General features: G+C 38.5%; 1 protein-coding gene across 6 annotated transcripts in view; it reads right to left on the bottom strand.

Annotated features, from left to right (window-relative positions):
- Nucleotides 1–24,738, bottom strand: part of tshr (thyroid stimulating hormone receptor) — a 41,068-nt gene that overhangs the window by 8,301 nt on the left and 8,029 nt on the right. For 2 of the 6 annotated variants that reach the window (XM_044106681.1, XM_044106682.1), the window contains exons 2-7: nt 18,573–18,644; nt 17,224–17,298; nt 4,623–4,697; nt 3,606–3,680; nt 2,859–2,936; nt 2,312–2,380 (exon numbers count right to left, since the gene is read on the bottom strand). In XM_044106681.1, coding sequence (XP_043962616.1) covers nt 2,312–2,380; nt 2,859–2,936; nt 3,606–3,680; nt 4,623–4,697; nt 17,224–17,298; nt 18,573–18,644 — 444 coding nt within the window. Of the gene's footprint in view, nt 1–2,311; nt 2,381–2,858; nt 2,937–3,605; nt 3,681–4,622; nt 4,698–5,218; nt 5,636–17,223; nt 17,299–17,817; nt 17,979–18,106; nt 18,423–18,572; nt 18,645–23,524; nt 24,000–24,738 lie in introns of those variants that run through there. The other 4 variants (XM_044106683.1, XM_044106680.1, XM_044106684.1 and 1 more) reach the window with 4 other exon arrangements.

Here is a 24,738-nt window from a genome sequence, read left to right as displayed (position 1 = left end):
TGTCCACATTTCCCCAAACAAATTTGCTTTTTTAGACAAACGAACTAAAGTTTGAGCAAAGCAAACTGATCTGGGCTGGTGTGAATGCACATCAGGTGATTTCTCGTTTCAACAGGTTTGGGTGTGTCTGGCGAAATCAAACCAAAATATGTGGTTAATTGGTGTTAATTCATAATTTAACAAGAGATTGCTAGCTACATTTTCATACTGAGACTTATTGATTTGTACATCATCTTTTTCTTCTCATCCATTATGAGATCAGATCAATTTTGTCTGATTTATGGAATTTGTTTGATGATCGGAAACATTTAAGCGTGACCAAAAAAACCCGCAAAAATAGGAGAAATAGTTTCTCACACGACTGACTTCCACAAACGTAAGAACGAATCTCACTTTGTGTGTGTTAGGAGATCTTTTTCACTGGTCTTCCCGTTAGCCACTCTTGGATTTTTTTTTTCTTCCTCCACACAAAAATTGCTCCTTTCTAATCAAGAGCTGGACACGGGCATTTTGAAGTATATAAGAGACGACTCAAAGAGAACCGGCTTTGATCCTTTTGCTTTCATAGTAAAATTCTGGGTAAGGAAACACACATCCCAGATGTCAGGGGTGGCTTGATCCAAGCAAAACGATATTTAATGCAATTCTGGACAAGATGGAAGGTCCCTAATTGAACTAAAACCCCAAATCAAAAAGTTGGAGTGCGTGTATGATGGAGATTCAGAGCAGTGATGCTTAACTGAACTACTGCATTTATGTAGGTATGTGTTGTACTGCAGTTTAAGATTTTGATTTTAACAGTATTTAATATTCTGGATAGTTCTTTTCTGCTCTTTGCTTTTCAAAAGGTCAATGTCTGACAACTTATTAGCTCAAATTCTGAATGATCTATACAAAATAATTCTTGACGGTCTTTTCCTCTTGATACAAATTAATGCAAGACTCCCAGGTAGTGTTTATGAATTCAAAACATGTTGTAATGCTTCTCAAAATAATATTTATATAATAATAATAATATACTATTGAGACCACCCCGAGAGCATGACGATGACGGGAAGCCACGTCTGGCATCTGCCCCTGGCCTTTACCAGGAAATTCCTTCAGATTTCTGCAGTTGTTTATTAAAGTTATATTCTCTGATGGGAGAAATCTCCTAATCTCTCCCTGTCACACTTTGATTAGCTCAGAATTTTAATCTCTCACACACATTTGATGAGACACTGGACATTTCCAGCATATTTAGCTTGTTGTAAATGGCTTTTTTTAAATTTTTTTTTAATCGGGGTTGACATTATAGTCAAAGTAGAACCAAATCAGATTGTGCATTTTACCAGGAAACTTGTCGCAAGCTACATTATGCAAGTTTTTGAGGAGGTGGGGTTTATACGGTGGGGTTTATATTCTGACTTTAATCTTAGAAAGTCAGAAGTCTGAAAGTCAGAATTCTGACTTTAATGTCAGATTAAAGTCAGAATTCTGACTTTAATGTCAGATTAAAGTCAGAATTCTGAAAGTCAGAATTCTGAAAGTCAGAATTCTGAAAGTCAGAATTCTATTTTTTTCTTTTCTTCGGTGGCCCTAATCCGCTTCCGTATAAACCCCACCTCCTCAAAAACTCATATAACTACTTATTTTATTAGTTCAAACATTAAATATACCTTAAGATGCATTAATACACAAAGAAGAAGCCTTTTTAGCATTACCACAGAAGCTAACATCCATGGTCTTCGTCAGCTCTGCTCTTAAAGGTGCAGCACTTTGCAAACAGCAACCAATAACATGTTGAGTAGCACTGCACGTCTGCGCCCTGGTATTAAAGCTTTCCAAGCTGCATTTCATTTAGAAGATCTTGCATAACTTCTACAAAAAAACATTCGCAATCAAATTTGCTGGATTTTCCGCCAATCATTTGGCGTTACGTTCCACAGAAAAATTTGCAAATAGGTGAATCCGCGAAAACGAAACCGTGAATAGCTGAAGCTCCACTGTTCGGGTCTACCGGTTTACATGTTAGGTGACATAATTTGTTCCCAGTTTTTTTACTTAAAAATAGCTAAAGCTCAATCGGACTGGATGAAGAGCATCTGCTAACAGCGGTTTTCAGATCTAGCTACAGATACACAACTGCAACATTAGACCTAAACCTTTGTTCACTTGTAAATAAGGCTTGAATTTATCAAACAGACATTGGAGTGTTTATAACTGCTTATAAAAAGAAAGTCCCTAAAACTGATTCATATAAATGAATACGAGAAGAAATACAAAGCAAATTAAAACTGTTACCCTGTTAGACAATGATGTAAATACTCACACTTGATCCAGCTTTGTCCCGTTAAAAGCGTGATGCCGTATCTCTCTGAAGCCATTTCCGTACAGCATTCTGGACAAAAAGAAGCTCCATATTAAAAAAAACCCCATTGAAGGTGGCATAATAAATGTTCTTGGATGTAAATTCTTTCCATCTGCCTCGTCGCTCCGTCTCGTCTTTACCAGCCGAGCTTAGAGGAATCGACTTATTTCTCACTTTGGAGTAAAACCGTCTGTGTAATTTTGTGGCTTTTACACCAAACATTTAGCTCACTTCCCACACACTTGTACACTCACACACGTGAACACGAGCGAACGTCTGTGTACTTGTATATGTTGTCGGCATTCATGTGAGAAAATGATTTTAATGTGATGTCAAGCTGCACGTTTCTTCAATCTTAAGGATTTGGCTGGATTTAGAGGTAATGTTCCTTAAGTATTTATCTTATCTACGTATTTAGATTGGTTTTGCAGGGCTTTTTCTGCATATTTTTTTTCTAATATAGATGTTTGGACATATAGTTGCTGTTGGTGGCGTGCAAATGTCTCACACTGTCAGAAACTCGCTGGTGATGCCCTGGAATGAGTTGGCGGGGATCTCGGTAATGGAGGGATGATTAACAATTTCCCTGCAAACGAGATGAAAAGAACAGAGAGAAAATGAAATATGCAACAAATAAGAGGAAGAGTTGCATCAGGCAATTAGATTCGGACAACGAAGGAGGAACTGCAGTTTATTTATCAAAAAGCATGAGGGTAGTGGGACTGGAGGCAACATTCCAGGACACAGATGCAAATGGAGACGCAACTCCAGCTTCATCCGACCTGTACCAGTGACGGTAGAAGAATTGTCAAGGAGAACCTTCTGAGATGTTTGAGCTAAGTTCCAAAGTCGCACTACGTCACTCTGTGACCGAATTTTGATACATATTGGGCTTCTTGACAGAGTTTCAGAAACAAAAACGTTACACACTGACATGTCCCAGAGATTTTGGGGTCATAATAAAACATATAATTTAGGTACACAAGTCTCTAATTTACTGGTTAAAGTTACAACGTACAAAGTACCTTCTCAGAACTCTGAAATATCTATATTATAAACAAAAAAACTGACTCTTTTACAAAGACTTGATACTTTTCTTTTGATGTAAAGCAGAAACTGATGGTAACAACCTTTTTGCCAGTTACTCACTATGAAAACATGGTGTGTATGAATCGTCCTGCTTAACACCTGACTTTCTGGAACTGACATAGTTACATACATAGTTAGCTGTTGTTGACTGTAAAACAAAACTTACAGTATGAAGTTCATGTCGTTTGAGTGGATGTTGTTTAAAGCAGGGAAGAAAGTCAGGCCAGTATTCAGAATCCCCCTGAATTACAAAAAGTGACAAACAAAGTTAATAATACAAAGTGCAAAAATAGAGACATAAACTCTTCTGATCGCAAGTTTTTATTGCTGAATTATGCCTTTAAAATGTAGCACAACTGACAGCAATTAGGAAACACATTCAAATATATATATATATATATATATATATATATATATATATATATATATATATATATATATATATACATATATATATATATATATATATATATATGTATACATATATATACATATATACATATATATCTATATATGTATATATATACATATATATGTATGTATATATATGTATACATATATACATATACATATATATGTATATATGTATATATGTGTATATATATATGTATATATGTATACATATATATATGTATATATATGTATATACATATATATGTGTATATATATATATATATATATATATATATATATATATATATATATAGAAATATATATATTTATATACACATATATATATTTGCTTCATTTAAGATATACACGCTGGAGGTAAACTATCTACAGTTTTGAGATTGTTATCATCATAGATTAATATTCCATGACTCCCCTCTCTTGTTCATTTCATTCAAAAAGTCAAAAGTCATTTATTTCATGTCTCATTTAAAAAGATTCTTTAATTCTGGAATTATTTTTTTTGGACTGCAAACCTGAAGTGTAAAAACGGGTATATAAAAAAATCAGTGCATTAAAAACAAACAGTGTTTGATTGAACTGATCTGATATTTTAGAAAGGAGTTGCTTTGAGATGGCTATTTCCAGTCAGAACGTATCTCTGTTTCTCCAAAGTTAGACTGCTCTGAATACTAATAGGAACTGTACAGAACGCCACTTTTTAAAAACATCTAAGCAATGTTTTCAGTTTTAGTACCATTAGAATGTGGAAGTAACCTCTGAGAATACTTACAGGTACTTGAGGTTCGGGAGATGCTTAAAGGCTTCTGGATCGACATACGTCAACATTTTTGTGTTCCGAATTTCTCTGAGAAATAAAAAGAGGTTTCAGAAACTAGAAATATATTTTATTAAATAACCTAATTACAAGTCTAATTAAGAGGCGGATGAGTCTAACTTTTGGTTTTAGATCCTAAAAATTGGCATCCAACAGAGCTGGGGCCGACATCTAAGGGAGGAAGAACCGCACAGGAAACAGGCTAATTAGTGTTTAATTAGCATATTTCCCGTGTCGCCCGAACCAGAACAAACACCGACCGAAGCCATGTGGCATTTAGGACTGCAGATTTATTTTACGTCTACTCTGGCTCTTGATTTCACTCCTTAAAATCATATTCAATTCAAAAATATGACTGTTTAACAACTGATAGTATAGTAAAGATCTTTTGCCTCTATTAAACTCTGAAGGATATTCCCAGCTGCAGAGGATATTAAATGTTAAAACAATGACTGCAAGTAGGTTGAAAGACATATAGCTGTGTATATTCCCAATGAATAATAAAGACAAACCTAAAAAGTAAAAGTTAAACAAAAGCCGTAAAGTTCTACCAGTTATTCAGTGGGTGTATCCATTGGCTTCTTCCCAGGGCAGCATGGTGAATTAAACGGCTTACGAAAATAAATTGCTAGGAAAGTTAATTTCTCATCCCTTGCTTAGAGGTGAATTTTTCACCCCATGAGAGAAACTGTGGGAGAATTGAGAATTACAGTGTAAAATGTCCTTTGGGTTTCACAGTGGATGTTTTAGGTCCTGCCTATTAATGGCAATCAATCATCCAGTTTCAGGGCTGTCATGGAGGAAACAAGGCAGTGGCCATTTTGAAGTTGGGTAGTTAAACAACTTTTATGCTGTTTAACACCTGGGAATAATTTGAGCTTTTGACATTGGTTTTTTTCGTGATGCATGTTTTTTGCAGTCACCGTGCTAAACGATGCTTCCGGACAAATAGAATAGAATAGAATTCAACTTTATTGTCATTGCACTGTCACAAGTACAAGCAACGATATGTAGTTTGCATCTATCCAGAAGTGCTATACAGGATATAAATATTTATTTACAGGTGTACAAGACTAAATATAAATATAAATATGGGAGCTATATGCACAGAATATACAAGAATGTTAGGAAATGGGTTGTATATGTATTAGTGGGTTTATAATACAAGATAAATAGTGGCAGATAAGATTACAGATTGTATATGTGTGTGAGGAAAACAGTCCGTGGTGTGTGTGTGGGCGTGTGTGTGTGTGTGGGCGTGTGCGTGGGGGTGTGTATGTGTGTGTGAGGATAGTCCATGTGTTATTGTTGTATGAGAGGATAGGGGAGTACAGTCCTTATAGTTTATGTTTTATGTCAGGAGGCGTTAAAAAGCGTGACAGCTGTGGGAAAGAAGCTGTGCCGGTGCCTGGTGGTTCTGGTCCGTAGGCTTCTGTAATGCCTCCCAGAGGGCAGGAGGGAAAAGAGTGTGTGTGCTGGGTGAGTGAAGTCCTTTGTGATTTTCCCAGTCCTTTTCAAACACCCCTTCCTGAAGATGTCCTTGATGGCAGGGAGCGGTGCCCCGGTGATATACGGGGTAGTTTTCACCACCCTCTGCAGCGCCTTCCGGTCGGAGACAGAGCAGTTCCAGTACCAAGTTGTTATACAGTTGGTGAGGATGCTCTCCACAGCAGTAGAAGTTCGTGAGGCTCTCTGAGGACAGGTGGTTCTTCCTCAGGGTCCTCACGAAGAAGAGACGCTGATGCGCCTTCTTGATGAGTTTGGAGCAGCTGGTCGTCCAAGTCAGGTCCTCGGAGATGTGGACTCCCAGGAACTTAAAGGTGTCCACACGCTCCACCACTATCCCCTTAATATGGATGGGTGGATGTAGGTCAGTGTTCCTCCTGAAGTCCACAATAAGCTCCTTCATCTTCTCGGTATTCAGCTGCAGGTTGTTTTTGTCGCACCACTCAGCCAGAAGGTCTACCTCCTCCCTGTAATTGGCCTCATCATTATCTTTGATGAAGCCGATCACCATGGTGTCATCTGCAAACTTGATGATGGCGTTAGAGCTGTGGACAGGTCTGCAGTCGTAGGTGAAGAGGGAGTAGAGGAAGGGACTCATCACACAGCCTTGTGGCACTCCGGTGTTTATGATGATGGTGAATGAGAAGTGGTTGTCCAGTTGAACATGTTGAGGTCGACTGGTCAGGAAGTCGAGCAACCAGTTGCACATGAGTAAACTGATGCTGACGTCTGTGAGTTTGGTAATGAATTGTGATGGGATGACAGTGTTAAATGCTGAACTAAAATCTAAGAACAGCAGTCTGGCGTAAGTGTTCTTGCTGTCCAGGTGAGAAAGGACAGAGTGCAGCGCTATGGAGACTGCATCCTCTGTGCTCCTGTTCTGCCTGTATGCAAATTGGTGGGGGTCTAGTGTGGGGGGGAGACAGAATCAGACGTTTCCGACTCAGGCGATTCCGACTTAGGGGGATTCAGAGGCCGGTCCCAACTCAGAGGGACTTGGTAGCCTGTGTCGATTGGTGCTGACTTGGAGGTCGGTCCTGACTCAGATCCCTGTCCTGACTTGGAGGTCCATCCTGTTTCGGAGGTCCATTCTGACTCAGAGGTCCATCCTGAGTCGGAGGCCCTTTCTGACTCAGAGATCCATCCTGATTCGGAGGTCCATTCTGACTCAGAGGTCCATCCTGATTCAGAGGTCCATTCTGACTCAGAGGTCCATCCTGATTCGGAGGTCCATCTCAACTTGGAGGTCCATCCTGATTCGGAGGTCCATCTCGACTCAGAGGTCCATTCTGACTTGGAGGTCCATCCAGATTCTGAGGTCCATCTTGACTCGGAGGTCCATCCTGATTCGGAGGTCCATCTTGACTCGGAGGTCTATCCTGACTCAGAGGTCCATCCTGAGTCTGAGGTTCATTCTGTCTCAGAGGTCCATCCTGAGTCTGAGGTTCATTCTGACTCAGAGGTCCATCCTGATTCGGAGGTCCATTCTGACTCAGAGGTCCATCCTGATTCGGAGGTCCATTCTGACTCAGAGGTCCATCCTGATTAGGAGGTCCATCTCGACTCGGAGATCCATCCTGATTCGGAGGTCCATCCTTATCCGGAGGTCCATCTCGACTCGGAGGTCCATCCTGATTCGGAGGTCAATCTTGACTCGGAGGTCCATTCTGACTCGGAGGTCGGTCCTGACTGGGAATAATTTGAGCTTTTGACATTTGTTTTCTCGTGCTGCATGTTTTTTGCAGTCACCATGCTAAACAATGCTTCCAGACAAATGTTGATATCTCAGGAACCATAAAAGGTTTGGATTTCATTCACCCACCATTTTTATCAGAGGGAATAGTGGAACGTTTCTGTCTTCTTCAACTCCTTCCGACTCAGAGGGACTCAGATGCCGGTCCCAATTTGGAGGACGGTCCCGACATGGAGGCCGGTCCCGCCTCAGAGGCAGGTCCCAACTCAGAGGAAGGTGCCTATTGGGAGGACGATTCCAACTCGGACGATTCCAACTCAGACGATTCCGACTCAGACGATTCTGACTCAGGGAGATTTAGAGGCCGGTCCCAACTCAGAGGGACTCGGTGGCAGGTGCCGATTGGTGCCGACTTGTAGGTCGGTCCTGACTCATATCCCTGTCCTGACTCGGAGGTCCAGTCTGACTCGGAGGTCCAGTCTGACTCGGAGGTCCATCCTGATTCAGAGGTCCATTCTGTCTCCGAGGTCCATCCTGACTCGGAGGTCCAGTCTGACTCAGAGGTCCATTCTGACTCAGAGGTCCATTCTGACTCGGAGGTCGGTCCTGACTCGGAGGCTGGCTCAACGTCTGGTCCACTGTTAAAGTGTTGTTGAGTCTGAACGTCTGAGTCGTCTCCACAACAGGCACCATGTTGAATCCACTTCAATGCCTTTCTAAGATTGTCTTTCTGAAGATGAATTTTTCTAGGACGTCTCAGAGTCATTCTGAAAGACTGTGTCAGCTTGTAAAAAACTATTGGGTTGCCACTTTTTATCATGTTAAACAGCAATTCTCTAACTACATTGTCATTGCCGCAGAGAAGTTGTAAGATGTCTTGGCAGAGTTTTCTTTCCATCTCCTCATAAAAGACAAAATCTATGTCCTTTACCTCTTCCCAGAGTTTTGGAGCCAGCTTTTTAAGAACAGGGTCGGTGTGCTTCATTTTGTAAGTGGCATATCTAGATCTATGACTAGACTTGTATATCAATCGCCAAAGAATCTTTTCCACCATATGTCTCCTTTCATCTTCGGTACCCCGTTTAAAATCCATCTCGTTCGCGTCCCTCAAAAATTTTTCAGGATCCATGTCTGCCTGAGTATAATCCTCACTCAGGCAATTTTCGTCTGAATACAAGTCCTCATTAGGAAATAAAGTCTTTCTGATCTTTCTTTTTGTATGTGTGAACATTTTCCTTGGGGGAACAGGATTCTCCAGGTGACGTTTGAATTTTTTCACAATAACGGCATGTCCATCTGGGTAATCAAGAAGGGCAATTAAGGTAAGTCCAGAAGCGAAGTGAAATTCATCTCTAGCCAGACTTTGGAAAATCCTTTCACTGAGTTCGTCTGAGACTTCTGAGAGTACGTTCACATTTACCTCTCCTGTTTTTCTCAACAGTAAAAGCAGAACTTTGCTGTGTTGTTCGCAAAAGGTTTCTCTGACAAGATGCAGAGTTGGTCCGTCTGCCACTTTTTCAATGACTTGCCACAGGAGTAGACTAAGAAATTTCCTCTTCCGATAATCTGGGGTTATTTGACCCGGATGGACTTTGTTTGAGCAAGTCTGTTTCAGTTTGTTCCAGAAAGAGACCTTAGGTCGCACATAAACATCACTTTGGTAGCTTTCGTCAGTCATCTTTACTGAGCTGTCCAAAATATCCAAATGAATTTTGTGCCGCCTGACCAGAGAATTAACTGATCAGTTGGTGATGTCATGGACTTTATGACATCACAAAGGCATCCTTAGAAGGCCCTCGTGACATAGACATCATTTGAAGTCATGCTGATGACATCATTGTCAGCAGCATGGCAACTGTTGCTAGAGTAATAATAGCACACAGTGAGCATGCACTATGAAAAAAATAGAATCTGTGGGCACTAAATACATTTTCCCTAAAAGTCTGGACTGGAAGTGATTTGTGCAGGTTCACCAGAACAAGTTGGGCCAGGGAACCATCGGTCCCTCCACTTTACCGCCCTTCCCATTTTTATTAGTGTGAATGCTGTAGACATTCATTCACACTATTGAGTTCCACTTCTCTGGTTGCTCCGTAAATTTCGCCGCGCTTCTTCTCCCGCACACTTTATGCTATTTTCACCATCCAACTTTTATTTACTACTCGGCTTGCTCTCCTAATGCCGGCTATAACTCTTGGTATTCATAACCTTCATATTTTTTTTATAATATTCAGCTTTTTATGAAATTTTCACCCACGGGGAAACCGCTTCATCCTGTGGCAGAATTGAGAATTACAATGTAAAATGTCTGTTGTGTTTCACAGTTCCTGTCTCAGGTCGGATTCAAACGCTTTTGCCGTTTTCATCATTGAACATTCAGCATTCACACTTGCATTTTCATAGGAAATGCACACTTTCTAGTTTTTAGTTATTTTTTAGATTAATTTAGAACCAGTGGTCCATCTTTCAGTTACTGGCCTTTGGGGAAAGTAAATTTTTCTCTTCTTTTTTCATTTTTTTTTAATTGCAAGCAAAGAACATATAAGAACAACACAGAACATTAATAATTAGAAACAGATACAACATCAAAGGGCTTTACAGAACACAGAACAATTATTTTGCAATGTCAAAATCAAATCGGTGCTCCAGGGTTGCAGTTCTTTAGGGGCGGTTATGATTTGAATGGCTTTAGCATTTGAGATGATTTTTAAGGATTCTATATAGATATTAATGGAAGATAATAAAATCTGGAAATTAGGGTTTTGTTGTAAATTTTTGGAGGGGTGAATATGATATTTACCATAAATAATAAAAAATTTAACATCTAAAAATTCTGTTTTGACAAGTTCACATTTCTCCATCCCAAACAAAACATCCGTATCTGTCAAAGTAATATTGAGATTTTTTTGATGGAAAAATTTTTTTTACACATCTCTCCAGAATATTTTGGTATAATTACAATCCCAAAAAAGATGAACAAGCTTTTCTTCTTTATTTTTACAAAAGGTACACATAGGGTCCAAATCCCGTTTATATCTTTTTAGCAAAAATGCTTTAACCGGATAAACATTATGAATAATTTTATAAGAAATTTCTCTTATTTTGTTGTTTATTAAGTTTTTTTTTTTTATGAGCATCCAAGTCCACTTCCAATTTATATTTTCAAAAATGCTGGACCGATAAAATATACAAGCTGGTGAAAAAACAACATCTCCTAGTAGAATATTTCTTAGCATTTTATTGGTTGTTTTCTTACTTAAAAAGGGGGCAGTCATAATCAACATTAATGGAGTTTGGATCAAAATTTGGCATTGAGTGAATTTGACCTGCAGGTAAAGATGATAAAAGCTTTAATGACTCACTGGGGATTGCGTCAAACGCAACAGCATGTTCTTTAGGGGTGACAGGAAATTGGAAAAGTAACATAAAATCAGAATAGGATAATAAATGACCATTTGGATTTAATAATTGGCTTACAAGTAATATTCACTTATCAAACCATTTTCTACAAAAGATTGTCTTATTTTTGTATTTAATGTCTTCATTATTCCAGATAAAATATTTATGAAGAGAAAAATTGCGTTTGTACAAAAGTGACCAGCTTAACAGCATTTGTTTATGAAACGTAGATAGTTTTAGGGGTATTTTAGGCATACTGTAATTGCATCTAAGAAGAAAAGTTAATCCTCCATTTTTGTCGAAGTTGTAAGTGGGAATAGCATTCCATACAGAGTTTGTGTTTTTTAGAAGATTTTTTTAAAATATTTAATTTTGAATGATGTGAAGTCTAGGGCTTCAGTTCCAGCTTTTTCTACTTTATTCATTAGAATATTTCTCTTGATGAGATGGCATTTCTTTTTTCCATATAAAGCTAAAGTTTATTTTATGAATATTGGTGCTGATTTGTTTGGGAACATCAAGAGCAAGGGCCGGATAAACGAGTCTAGGTAAGCCTTCAGCTTTGACTTATAATGAACGTCCTAAAAGAGAAAAATCTCGCTGGAGCCACAGATTAAATCTTTGTTAAACTATTTTAATTATGTGGTTAAAATTGTCTATTGATCTTAAATTTTGACCTTTAATCATTGTGATTCCAAGATATTTAACTTTGTCTTTTCTAGGAATATTGAGGAATGTGCCTTTTAAATGAGATTTCATGGAAAATAGTTCACATTTGTTTAGATTTAGAGTCAAACCAGACGCTTTGGAGAAGGCGTTGATGATTTCAGTGGAGTTTTTTATTTCACATTTATTCTGTAGGAAAAGTGCAGCGTCATCAGCGAGTTGGGAAATTACCATATTTCTGTTTGCAACATTAATCCCTGTTATTTTTTCCTTAATTTTAATGGAAAGAATTTGCCTGGCCAGAATGAATAGATATGGGGAGAATTGGGCATCCTCATCTCAGACCTCTTTTCAAATCAAATCTTTTAGAGCAGCCATGTGACAATTTTACAGATGCATTACAATTCCTATATAACATTTGACAACTTTTAATTAAGATTAATACTATTAATAATTAATACTTCTAATGCTTTAAACAAAAATGTATGTTCAACTGTGTCAAAGGCTTTAAAAAAAATCTAGAAATAATATGTGACCGACCCCCATCTATTAAATCTAGCAGATCCAAGATAAGCCTAATATTATTAGTTATATGTCTACCTGGTATGAATCCAGGCTGAGTTTCATCAACCACTCTTTCAAGAGTATTAATTTTTGTAGCAATACAACGTGCAGTAATTTTATAGTCATTTTGTAGTAATGTAATTGGCCGCCAGTTATCCAGAAGAAGCTTGTCTTTTTGTGGTTTAGGGATCAGTGTAATCAGACGGTGGGTCATTGTGATCCAGAATCCAAACTTTCAACATAAACTTGATGTAAAAATGGAGACAGCTGTTCTGAAAACGTTTTATAAAATTCTGCATTGAAGCCATCAGTCCCCGGTGATTTATTTAGCTGTAATTTATTGATGGACTTTTGGATGTCTTCAAGTGTAATCAAGGAATCTCATTCTTCTTTATTGTTTTTACTAATTTAATAAATTGTGAGACAGTTTCATCAGTACATCTTGACTGATAAAGTTCTTGGAAAAAGTTTCACAGTAAGAAGAGATCTGAACAGGGTTTTCACAGATATTATTATTGATTTGAAGTTTCATAATACTGTTAGAGATTTAGTGGGGGTTTTTCTGATCCAAAAAAATAGGAAGAGTTTTTTTCCTCCTTCTTCTAACCATTTCTGTCTGGATCTGATGTACACGCCTTTAGCTTTGGAAATGTAACTTTTTCGAAGTTCATATTTTAGGAGTTCCCACTTTTTACTAAATTCCTTCTGAGTGCAAGCTGTATTCCAATACTTTATAATTATTTGTTTAATAATTAATTATTCCACAGTTTTATTTTCTAACAGTGGAGAGTTGAGTTTCCAGTAAGCTGTAATTTAATTTTTTCCATACTGGTTTAATTTAGTATTTTCCAATTAAAATAAACTTGTGGTCTGATAAGGGAGCTAGAAGAATCTCCGACTTAATATCATCAGCTATTAAATCAGTCCTAGAAAACTTTATGTCAACCTTTGGCCTGACTGATGTATGGAGACAAAAAAAAGAAAAAAAAAAGAAAATAGCTCCAAAGTTGAATTAAACAAAACAAAACAGGCTCCTTTAAATCAAGAATTGATTTCTGGTTGGTGTATTTGTATTAAGCTGTGGAGTAAATCTATTTAATGAATCATTAAGAGTCAGATTGAAGTCCCCACCGATAATAATATTCATGTTATGATATTTTCCACATAAGTAATTCACCTCCGTACTAAATTTATCATAAAGTTGCATATTTTCTGCTTTGGTATTGTACCCATATGTAGAACCCAACAAAAGAATTTCTTCATTTATTGATATAACTAATAAAGCAAAATGTCCATATGTATCTAAGAGTGAACATAATACATCTCCACTGAAGTTGTTTGAGTAGTGCCATGTGTCAGCCATAGTTCGTCCCCCCACTGACCTTTCCAGAATTTGGTATCATTTGCAGTTGAATGAGTTTCTTGGATAAAACAGAAATCTGCTTTAAAATTTTTAATATATATAAAAAAGTTGCCTTTCTTTTAATGTTGTTCCTTAACCCTCGAGCATTGGGTGAAATAACTTTAAAAATAGAAATGCTACTAAGAGTTGTAGCCTCTAACCCTGAAAATTGAAAAAAACGGAAAAAGTTTACCGCACAATCTTTGACCGCTGGAGCAGAGAAGGAGGGAGAATTAGCGATTCTGAGGATATATTATCGTTGGAGGAGGAGGATGAGGTAGACGTGACGAGGGACAGATAGAGGAAGAGTTCAGATTAGCTGCTGCTGCCCGGTAAAAATGAGTGAACATGTTCACAAAGAGGCAAGAGGGCAGGAGTGAGTGAGTGAGTGAGTGAGTGAGTGAGTGAGTGAGTGAGTGAGTGAGTGAGTGAGTGAGTGAGTGAGTGAGTGAGTGAGTGAGTGGGGAAAGCTAACGCTAAGCTAGCAGGTAGTCAGAAAAACTCTAGGAATAATGACGGCCGTGGAATTAATAATAATGTTTTTAGTAAAAGTAAGAAAAGTTGTGAATTTCAATAGAAAACATAATAAGTAAGGGAAAACAAATGGAACAGTTAGAGAACAGCTATTGAAACCATTTAAAAATGTTTTTTTTTTAAATCACTAGACACATCTTAATTTAATACTATCGGGGGGAGTTGTAGTTTGAATGTGGAAATTTTTCAACATCAGAAATGATTGCAAGAATTTTAAGAATTAAATTTGCTGTTAAAAATTACCTCAAGTGAACTTATTGCTTTACACCCCTGTTAAGGTGTCCACGCCTTGTGTGAAATTAGTCTGAATACGTACATGTGTATTGTCAGTAAATTGGTTTTCATAGAGTTAAGAATAAATCGTATATTTTATTTTATTTGCTTGTACAGCCACTGTGGCTGGTGGAGAAACATTTTAATTTCCACCCGTGGATCTGCCTTCAGATCAAGTATCAAGTCCTTTCTTCTGCATGTTGCCTTCTACTTCCTTGTCTTATTTTCCCAAAACAGAAGTCAACATACCTGAGTAGAAGAACAATTCTCTTTACTTTAAAGTCTCCGCAGCAAATGCAATATTACCAAAGAAGGCATTACGTCAGGGAAGATTTCTTAAGCCGTGGAATGACGCCAGTGCTTCCAATCGTTTCATGAGCTAATTGCTCTAGATTGCAGACATTTAGTTTCAGCATTTGGGAACAGCTTGAGCATTTCAGTGTTCTTATTATGAGGAAGAGAAGCCTGCGCAGGGGCATTGGGTTTGAAGGTACCAGTGGAGGCGTGGGATAAATCAATGCCTCGAGTCGATTCTGGCTTTATTAACACCCAATACAGATGGATACAAGTTGTGCTTCAACTTCCCTGGCCTAAACTAAACGGCATGTACCCTTCAATCTTCTCTGTGTGATGTCACTAAGTGTCAAGTCTACATTTTGGACTGCAGTTTTCCAGTGGCTTTAGAAATTATATTCAAAATCGCCACAAACCACAGCCTGGCAATAATCTTCCTCAGAGTCACTTCGGCTTCCATTCCATGGACCGCGATTGCTGTGCAACTTGGAATAAGGGTGTCAATCTTCAACCAGACCAATCTTTGTCAAACAAATGGAAAAACTACATCTGCACACTGGGCACAAACAGGGACAGATTTAGGAGAAAGTCAGATCCTGAAGGTTCCAGAGTGGCTTTTAACTTGACAAGGCCAAGGCTCACCGCCATCTTGTGTGCAGTTTCTCTTTTGCCAGTATAGAAAGATTATTTTTTGACAACACTCAGTGGATTGACCAGTCCTCAGAACCTGTAAAAGTCCAGGCAACTGACAAGATGTAAGAAGTAAAGCACCATTTTTAACTACTACATCTTCCTTCTACCACTTCCTGTTGTCATTTCTGCCAGTAGTGACATCTGCTTGTTGATCACGACTCATATGATGCAAAAACTGTGTTTCCATTGCAGTTTTGTGAAATACACTGACGAAAAACGTCACAGCCGGGGTTTTTTTTTTTTGGAAACGTGTTTTTTTTTGGGAAATTGCTATATTTCCATTAAGCAAATTTATTTTCGTAATACCAATTTGCGCAAATTTATAGTCAATGGATATGCAGCTACCGACAAAGGAACCAGATGAACTAATACGAGGGAACTTACTACAGTTGTGACTAGGAGAAAACAGGGAAACTGAGGGAGGGAAACTAACGAACACAGAGGGAGCCGGACTAAAACTCAACGACCGACAAAACGAAAGAAAGGCACAATAACAAACTAAGAAGCTAAACACAACAGAATAAGCTTGTGTGGAAACTCCTTCCTAAGAGCAGAGAACTGAACATGCTATATAAATAAAAAAACAACAAGAAAGGGATCAAAACGCAAAGACCTGCGAATCGTGACGATAAGCTAAGATCTCAAAAATGAAAAGGCTTTGCTTTGCCATTACTCATGAAATGAATGGCTCAAATTAAACAACTGCACAATAAAACCCCTCAGAGTTCCCCTCCCCAGCTCCAGTCCTCGATGCACAGCTGCCGTCTGCCTGGAGCAGCCGGCAGGAAGAGGAACATTCATTTTTGTCTGACCCTGAAGGAAACCTGAGAGGGATCCCATTATCTTAGGTATGGCACTAGATTGTACCAATCAGTGGCAAATAGGCCCAGAAGATCCAAAAACACACACCCTCCTAGCCCAGATACGACCCTCAGCTGGCAGTTTGGATTACGGCTCCCGTCTGTGATGCCGAGCTCTGGAACTCAGCAGCTTTAAAGGGAAGACGAAGGCAATTAAGACGGAAGCCAAACGCGGATTTAGGTCATTTAAGCTTGATTTCTGTAGTCGCGCTTCCTATATGTTATCACAGATTGTTGTTTTAGAAAGTGCTCCAACTTGTAGCGACTAATCTTATATTATAGAACACACAAGTGGGTTTTCCAGTGGAAAATGTTTTCTTCAGACAGATGTGCAGCCATAAATCTCTCTCTGATATAAGCTGCTGTTTAACTTCTCCTCCATAACACGCTTTAAAGAGTGAAAAGAGAGAATAACATAGCTCACTTTAGTTAAACTCACTGGATTTGTTGCAAATCAGCATCAGGAAATCCCCAAAATGAATTTTTTTTTAGGCTCCTTAAATTTGTGGAGTTTAGCCACAGCAACTTCTATGGCTAATGAACTTAGCTACTGACTGTCATTAGCCACAGGCAGCCTTCGAAATGACGCATTCTGTTCCACTGAGCAAATTGATCGGTTTAATGAATAGGGGATCGATAAAGAGCACATTTCCTTTCCCGTTAGCGACTTACATGTGGGTGATTTTCCTCAGGTTGTAAAACGAGTGTCTCTCCAGCCGCTGCAGCTTCTTATCCACGTAGATGTATCTGGAAGGCAGAATCCAGCAAATATTGTCCGTTTTCTTCAAAACATGCATTGGGATTTCATGTTGTAGATCAGCAGAAAGCAGTGCATGATTGTGAAGCGTAAGGAAAATAATTCATGGCTTTTTATTTGCATGTTCGGTTTCTTGTCTTCTGACTGGAGAATCTTTGTCCACATGACTTCTGACAAACATCAATATGATTTCTTATAGTTTTGTGTCACATATGGCTGCTTTTCCATAAAGGTCAGATTTGTAGTGAATGGCTAACAGTTCTATAAGATTCTCCCAACTGATCTGTGGATTTCTGCTGCTCATATAAAGTTATACCTTTGACTCCTGGCCTGCATGTGTTACCAGGTTGAATCTGTACTTTGTTGTAATTAGGCTTGTCACAATAACACATTGGAAAAAAAGAATAATATATATATCATATATCTTAGAAATGATAACATTGTTGTTTTGAGACCATATTCAAGTAATAAGTTGATAGTGGCATACTAACACAAATGCACACCCTTACCAGGTGTTTGCTAATTGCTGCTGGCTAGTCCGAAGGAGCTGAGCAAGAGAGTTGTGGGGGGGAGCTGCTCTGGGAAGCGGAAGCTCGGAAACTGCAGGTTTGAGGATGAGCTACGTCTTGAAGGCGGGGCTAGGTCCATCCAGGTGTTTTGCACAACTCAATGGTTGCCATGGGAGATTAAAGGATTTCTCAAACATGCATGAAATAATCAAAGCAACAATCTAGGTATGTTTTTGATGATGGAATAACATTATGACATAATGTCAAGCTGAAAAAAAGTCAATTTTACCTAACACTGGCCCCTTAAGTTTCCTTTCTTCAGTAGGAACCTTAGCTAGAGACACTTGAGGCTCACAGAAAACTTCTCATCCAAGTCCCATCTCCCCTCATGCGGATCTTGGACATGCACCAGGCAGCTGAAGAGCAAGACTCGAGGGCACTGAAATGTTACGTCTTACTTCAACAGAAAGTCTCCCCCCCTACTGGGAGTCCAACACACACTCAAAGCTCCTCCCCAGTGAATGTCCGAGCCTGCTGCGGTCTAAGGGCCAACATTCCTACTGAAGGAAACCTTCTATAGGTTTAATTAGGGCTCGGCAATGATACTGGAAAGAGAGCAGATACTGTACTTGAGTGGAGAGACAAAGGGTAAAACATGGCAGTAAGGTGTTGCAAAAACAGCAGGTGAAAGCAAAAAAAAGAAGAGATGTGAAGGTGCATAGATGTGTTTAAAAGAGAGAAAAATAAGCACTTACATCCCTGAGATGTTGACCATGCTGGCAAAAGAATTCGCTGGAATAGACGAGAGTTTGGTATCAGAAAGCAATCTGGTGAAAGAAAGCAAAAAGACATATCGATCCTTGGTTAATTTTCTCTGCCGGCCTAATCCTATTCAGTGTGGCAGGAGGATTGGTGTCCATTTACAGGAACCACAAGGCGAGATGGACAGGTTACGCCAAATAGGCAACCTGTCCATCACAGAGCCGACAAAGACGTTTAAGACGATGTGTCAAAGTCATGTAAGAGGAAAAGAGAAGAGTGGGGGAAAGAAATAAGTTAAGTATGTTATGTTTCATTGTCTTTGCAGGAACTTCCCATTGACTAGGAAAGGTGTGAATATTTATGCAATCACATATTTTATGTTAAATGTGTTTTCATTGCTGTTATAGTGTAGAAATCCGTTTTCACTTTGAGATTAAAGGGGTTTTGTTGCATTTCTTTTCATTAAAAAAGTCACATTCTGTTGATCGAGATAAATAATCCAAAAAATCTACAGGGTGAATACGTTTTATTGGGACTACATGTATAAACATAAAAAAACATCAATCACAATTTAGTAAAATAATGTTTTTGTTTGACAAGTAAAGCCTGACTAGCTTAGCGTAGTGTAGCTTTGAGAAATACTCAATACTCACACTAAACATTAACATTATAAACAGTGATTTAAAAGTACACAAAGGTGCTTTGTAACATATGTTACATCAAACTTCAATGCAAGGCTAATCATCAGAGGATTTCTTTCAGGATTCTTTTTATTAATTAAAGACACTATTTCTCTACCAGCATCAAGAAAAACTAGACAGTTTTTAAGATCAGGCGCCTGCAACCTAAAATCTACCAGATGGCCGTTAAAAAAGTGTTTGAGTAGTTATGAGACAGACAATAAAGCTACTTTCAAATGAATTTCACGCAAAAGCCTAAACTTTTAAATTCAAAGGCAAATAAAGAACACTATTTTAAGATAAATGGGTAATAATAAGAGGAAAATTGTGTGGACACATATTTCATGTGACCTTGCTAGGTAACTTTCTTGTGGTGGATTTAGGAATCTTAACTGGGAATCGAGATTGTAGCCACATGTGAATCTGTCATGCTGAATTCCTGGCACTGAGGACACGCAGACAGAGTTAATTCTGTCTCAGCTATGGACAGTGTGTAGAAGATACCGCTTCTAAAAACAGGTTTTAAAGCCAGGCTCTTTGTGTCCTTCTGGTTATTCAGAGAAACAATGGGTGAATTCAGAAACCGAGATCTGGACTGCAGGTCTGAATCAGAGTGATGTGGGCAGATCAGTAGTCGGCAGACGGTGGAGCACGGCCCTCCGCACGCGCTCTGACAAACTTACACAAACAGAGGGACACAGAACAGATGCTGGCACCAAAACACCTTGGCTGGAAACTGAATGCAGTTTCCCCCAGGAATGTAAGAAGAGGTCCGCCTAACCCACCTGAAAGATTTAAGGAGAAAACTACCACAAGTTATTCTTCAGGATGGAACGTGTTCTAACTAGTTTGACCAGGGAGCTTTTTATCAAGAGATTTGTCTCATTTTAGCGCAGAATAGTCAATATTTCAAAGCAAGAGTTACAAATTACAATACAGATCTCACCCTCTGAAAGGTTTAAACTCCCTTCATTTCCTTGTTTATGTCCTAACCAGGGTGCGTAGATGTCCCATGCAAGGTATTTTCAAGTTAGCTTAGCATTATTTTGTTTATAAATTATTCCCAACGGTCATTTATTTAATAATTTGAGAAATAGGATTAGGACTTTTTAGGGATCTATACCGAACTAAGTTCAGAATTTATCTCATTCAAACTCCAGTCATAAAACTCTGAGTTTTCTCTGAGACTAAAACTATCCAACCTTTTTTCTTGGAGACTTTTTTTCCCCTCACTAAATTATTCTCAAATGGTACTCTCGGGGCGTTTAAGAAATGTGCTGTAAAAGGTAAACATTGTATCTGAATGCATCGTCCAGACGCAGACGGGTGTCACACTACGGCGCCCTCTTAGCGTACTTTGCTTTGCTTTCCACATCTCTGACTGCCAGTGACACATGGAGTAACCTTCACACATAAACGCACTTGCACGCACACACACACACAAAGGACTCCAAACTGTAGAGGGCACACTCACCGGAAAAAACACAAAACACAGATGTCTGTCATGCATTCACATTTCGTTCTTAAAAAAACATACTTTCACTCATTTTTCTGCAAAAAAATACATTCCTTCGACTGCGGCAGCTCCTTCTCTTTCTGGTAAATGTTAATATTTGTATTGCACAGCTTCCAAGACTGTAATTAGTATGTCTTTAATATTTTTATCTTTACAATAAATGGCAGTAATAACTACTGGCCTGGAAAAACATCTACAAGAAATCCTATCCACTTTAAGGAGTATGGCTTTTCCTTTTAACAGTTTGCTGAAGCAGTTTTGGACATTTCTTTCATGCTGTTTAATGCACTTGTTCCTCTGGATTTATTAAGGGACCTGTGTAATTATGTCAGAATACTTGTTGATGCAGCCCTTCTCAAAGAAGAACTTCTGTCACTAGTAAGGGGAAAGATAATAAAGTTTTTCTATTCCATTCAATAGAAATAATCCTACATTGACTGTAGATATCCTTCCTACAGACTCAAGTTACGTCAAATTGTTTCGAAAGTCGAAGCTCATGAATGACCTTAGTTGAGACCTAATTACCAGCCGGAAAACCAGTGAGATTTATTAACCGTTATGCTAGTGACCAGGCTACATTCTATTAGCAATTCAAGCTAACAAAATCTGCCTGAAATTCTGATTTCCAAGAACAAACAATACACAAGAATTTAGCTTGTCGTGGAGACAGATAACATAGAAAAAAATTGTGCTGCCACTGTTCCCTCATTAATATAGTTTGTTTTGCTAATCTTAGCTAACTGGTTGCTAACAAATTGCCTTGAAAGTTGGATTTTCTGCAAGGTAATTGCAAACTATTTGACATATGTAAGCTAACTAACTATGTTAGCTCTGAGAGAGCTAAGTTTTCATTTCACCTGCACACTTTCATACTCTTTTTGATTCCCTACGCCGTAGGTACATATGAACATATTACTTAATCTCACAAAATTATGTAGTTCTAACAGATGAAAGTCTCAATGGCCACTGTGTCAGATGGGTCATTTATTCCTCAGCAAGAATACAACACAATACAAATTCCTAACGTTTCCTTTCCTGGCACATGCCAGTCAATATGTGATCTATTTCAGGCTTATTCGGCAGATATTTATACCCGAGAGTTTTATAGCGCTTGAGGGACGGGTTCATGTCTTTTGTTCTACTGAGGTTGCTGGGTAAACTTTGGGCAGGAATGTGAGGAAACTAAAGTGGACACTCAAGGCATGTGGGCCGGTGAATTGAAGCAGTGATCAGGGCATAATTTTATGTGATGGCTGCAATGCAAAGGGTTGTGGAAGGGATGAAGGGATACCGCGAAACACTACAAGGCAGGAATGAAGATTATGACAACATAGCAGAGAACCCTCTTTGTATCTAGGGCTGCACTGAGTGAGTCCATCGCAAACGAATTATAAGCCAGAGAAGGATCCGTGTAATAACTTGGAAGCTTCATAGTTGTTTTTAGATTTCCAACAATTAACAAAACCTTTAGGACACAAGAAAGAGGATATCTGTTCACACTGAGCCAGGTTTAGGTTCTGTTAAAGGTTTCTTCTTGTTAAAGGGGAGTTTTTCCTCTCCACTGTCACCACATGCATGCCAAGTATGAGGGATTGCTGTAGTGAATGCTGCAATCAATACAACTGAGTCTTCTGGGTTTCCTTCAGCGGAGCACATTTTTACCAAATGGAGTAATAAACTAAACTTGACTGCATTGTTTGATAATTGACTTTTTTAGTAAAGTGCCTTGAGATAATGTTGTGAATCAGCCTTGTATAAATAAACTGAAATAAATTGAATTAAATGAACCAAGAAGATGTTGCAAGACTTTAAAACCGATGCTCACTTACACTAGCCATCAAATCTGACAGAGCTCGAGCTGTTTTGCAGAGAAGAATGGGCAAAAATACCGAGTCCAAAATTAGCAACGGGTAAATCCCGGAAACCTAGAGCTTCTGGGATTTGAAAATTAATTTTCATATTCATTTTACTACTGTTTCGGTGTTAGTGGAAGTTCTGTCTTTGGAAAAGGGAGTAGAATCGGGATGCACTGTGAGTTTTCACAGCTCTCTGGCAACTCTCGTCAGTAGCACTTTGGCTGTTAATTCATGCCGTTTTTCCCAATGGCTATATTAATTCCCCGTATGGAAGACTGTAAAGTGTTACGATCACACTGGACGTCTGATTTCTTCCTCTTTCAACAATCACATGATACCATCTGGTCAATTTCTGTAGGTTAGAAAAAAAAAATATGCTGGCTAGCCTTCTCCAATAAAAAATAACACATGTATAGACTTTTGGAAGTCAACATGTGTTGATTGGAAAGTTGGCTTCCCTGTTTTCCTACAGCTTGCGTGATAAAAGCTAAAGTTAATTATTCAGTGCCAACATATTACGCTTGAACTCACCTTGAAATTTTGCTTCTTCTTCTTCTTTTTTTTTTTTTTTTTTTTTTTTTAAAGACGTGTTCAGACATTTCAAAAGTAGAAAAGTAGGTTAGAAAAGCTGAATCTGCCTTAACACTAATGGACAGAATAATACCTGAAAAGAGAATAACTGCTGAGTAAAAAGACGGCCCTTAAAATTCCCTTGGGTGCACTTTGATGGAATATTATAGCGTAATGGTTTTCTTTCTTTTTTTATTTTTTTTTTATTTTACCTCGGGGTTAAGAGCGCTTTTAACATTCAAAATGCATAGAAAAAAAAGAAAGAAAGAAAGAGAGACAGCAGAATAGCTTTTGCAGATGAGTTTAGTACGCCTACTACTTACAGTGTTTCTGTGCTTGCTGGGAACCTCGGGAGAATATCAATGTCACTGCAGCAGATCGTGTGAGCTCTCCACTCGGAGCAGTTGCCCCTGACCGGGCAGGAGTAAGGCTGCAGCTCGGTGCCGCTGATGGGGAGAGTGATGAGGGTCATCAGCGCGCATGTTAGCACCTGCGTGCTGGGGCGCAGCCGGGTGGAAGAAGTGCCGATGTCCGAGCAGGTCTCCCGCCTCCCAAATGTCCGCAGCAACATTTTTGTTTTTACCTGCTGGACGTTGCGTGATTTCCTTTTTGTTGTGGTTGGTGTATTAGTCCTGAGTGCTCGCCGTGTCTTGCAGGGGCCCCAGACAGGAGGAGCTGAGAAGGGGTTTTTTTTTGGGAGGAGGGATGCTGCACCTCTGTGGTGGGTTTTAGGAGGTGGTCTCCTACTTAAGGAGAGGGTGGGCTTACAAAAGGCAGAGTTAGAATGCCCCCATCCAGGTTTCCCCTCCTTTTGTGTGGCGTTGTCGGTAAAAAAAATAAAAATAAAAAGTGCGTATTTTTTGCCTGGTGTAGCCGCAGGACTGGATTTAAAAGGACAAGGGACACTTGGGTTGAGCTGGTTTTGGTCCCCTAATCAAACAACAACAACAACAAAAAAAAAAAAAACATTTGGCTTTTAATAATGATTTTTTTTTTTATCCACATATTTGTTAAAACTGTCATCATGTCATGATAGTATTCACATTTAGTAACTTTTTTTGGGGGGAAAATTACTTTTATGAGTAGTTTTACTTCACTGTACTTTTTACTTTTACTTGAAGAATATTATTATGAACAACTGTTGACATTAATTCAGTAAATCTTCAAAAAACTTCCGTGCGTACAGTACAAACATATTACAACCAAAAATTCCATTACAACCACGGAGGTTTTGGTTTTACACCAGCTTTGTTGTTATAATGTTATTTTTTTAATGTCCCGATAAGATAGTAGACTTCCTCTGACATATGGTGGAGACAAAAGGGGTAAAAAAATCAAACCCAAAGAGAAAAAATGTAATGTCTTTATCTTTTACAGGTCTTTCATTTGTTTTGATAATATAATATGTATTATTATTATTATTATTATTATTATTATTATTATTATTATTATTATTATTATTATTATTATATAAAAATCATATATTCATATATCTATGTATATATTTATATATTACTATTATTTAATATTTCTTTAT

The sequence above is a fragment of the Gambusia affinis genome, linkage group LG22 (genome assembly GCF_019740435.1).
Source record: "Gambusia affinis linkage group LG22, SWU_Gaff_1.0, whole genome shotgun sequence".
In the NCBI taxonomy this organism is placed as follows: Eukaryota; Metazoa; Chordata; class Actinopteri; order Cyprinodontiformes; family Poeciliidae; genus Gambusia; species Gambusia affinis.
Note: the sequence above shows the minus strand (reverse complement) of the source record. Positions and strands in the feature narration are given on the sequence as shown.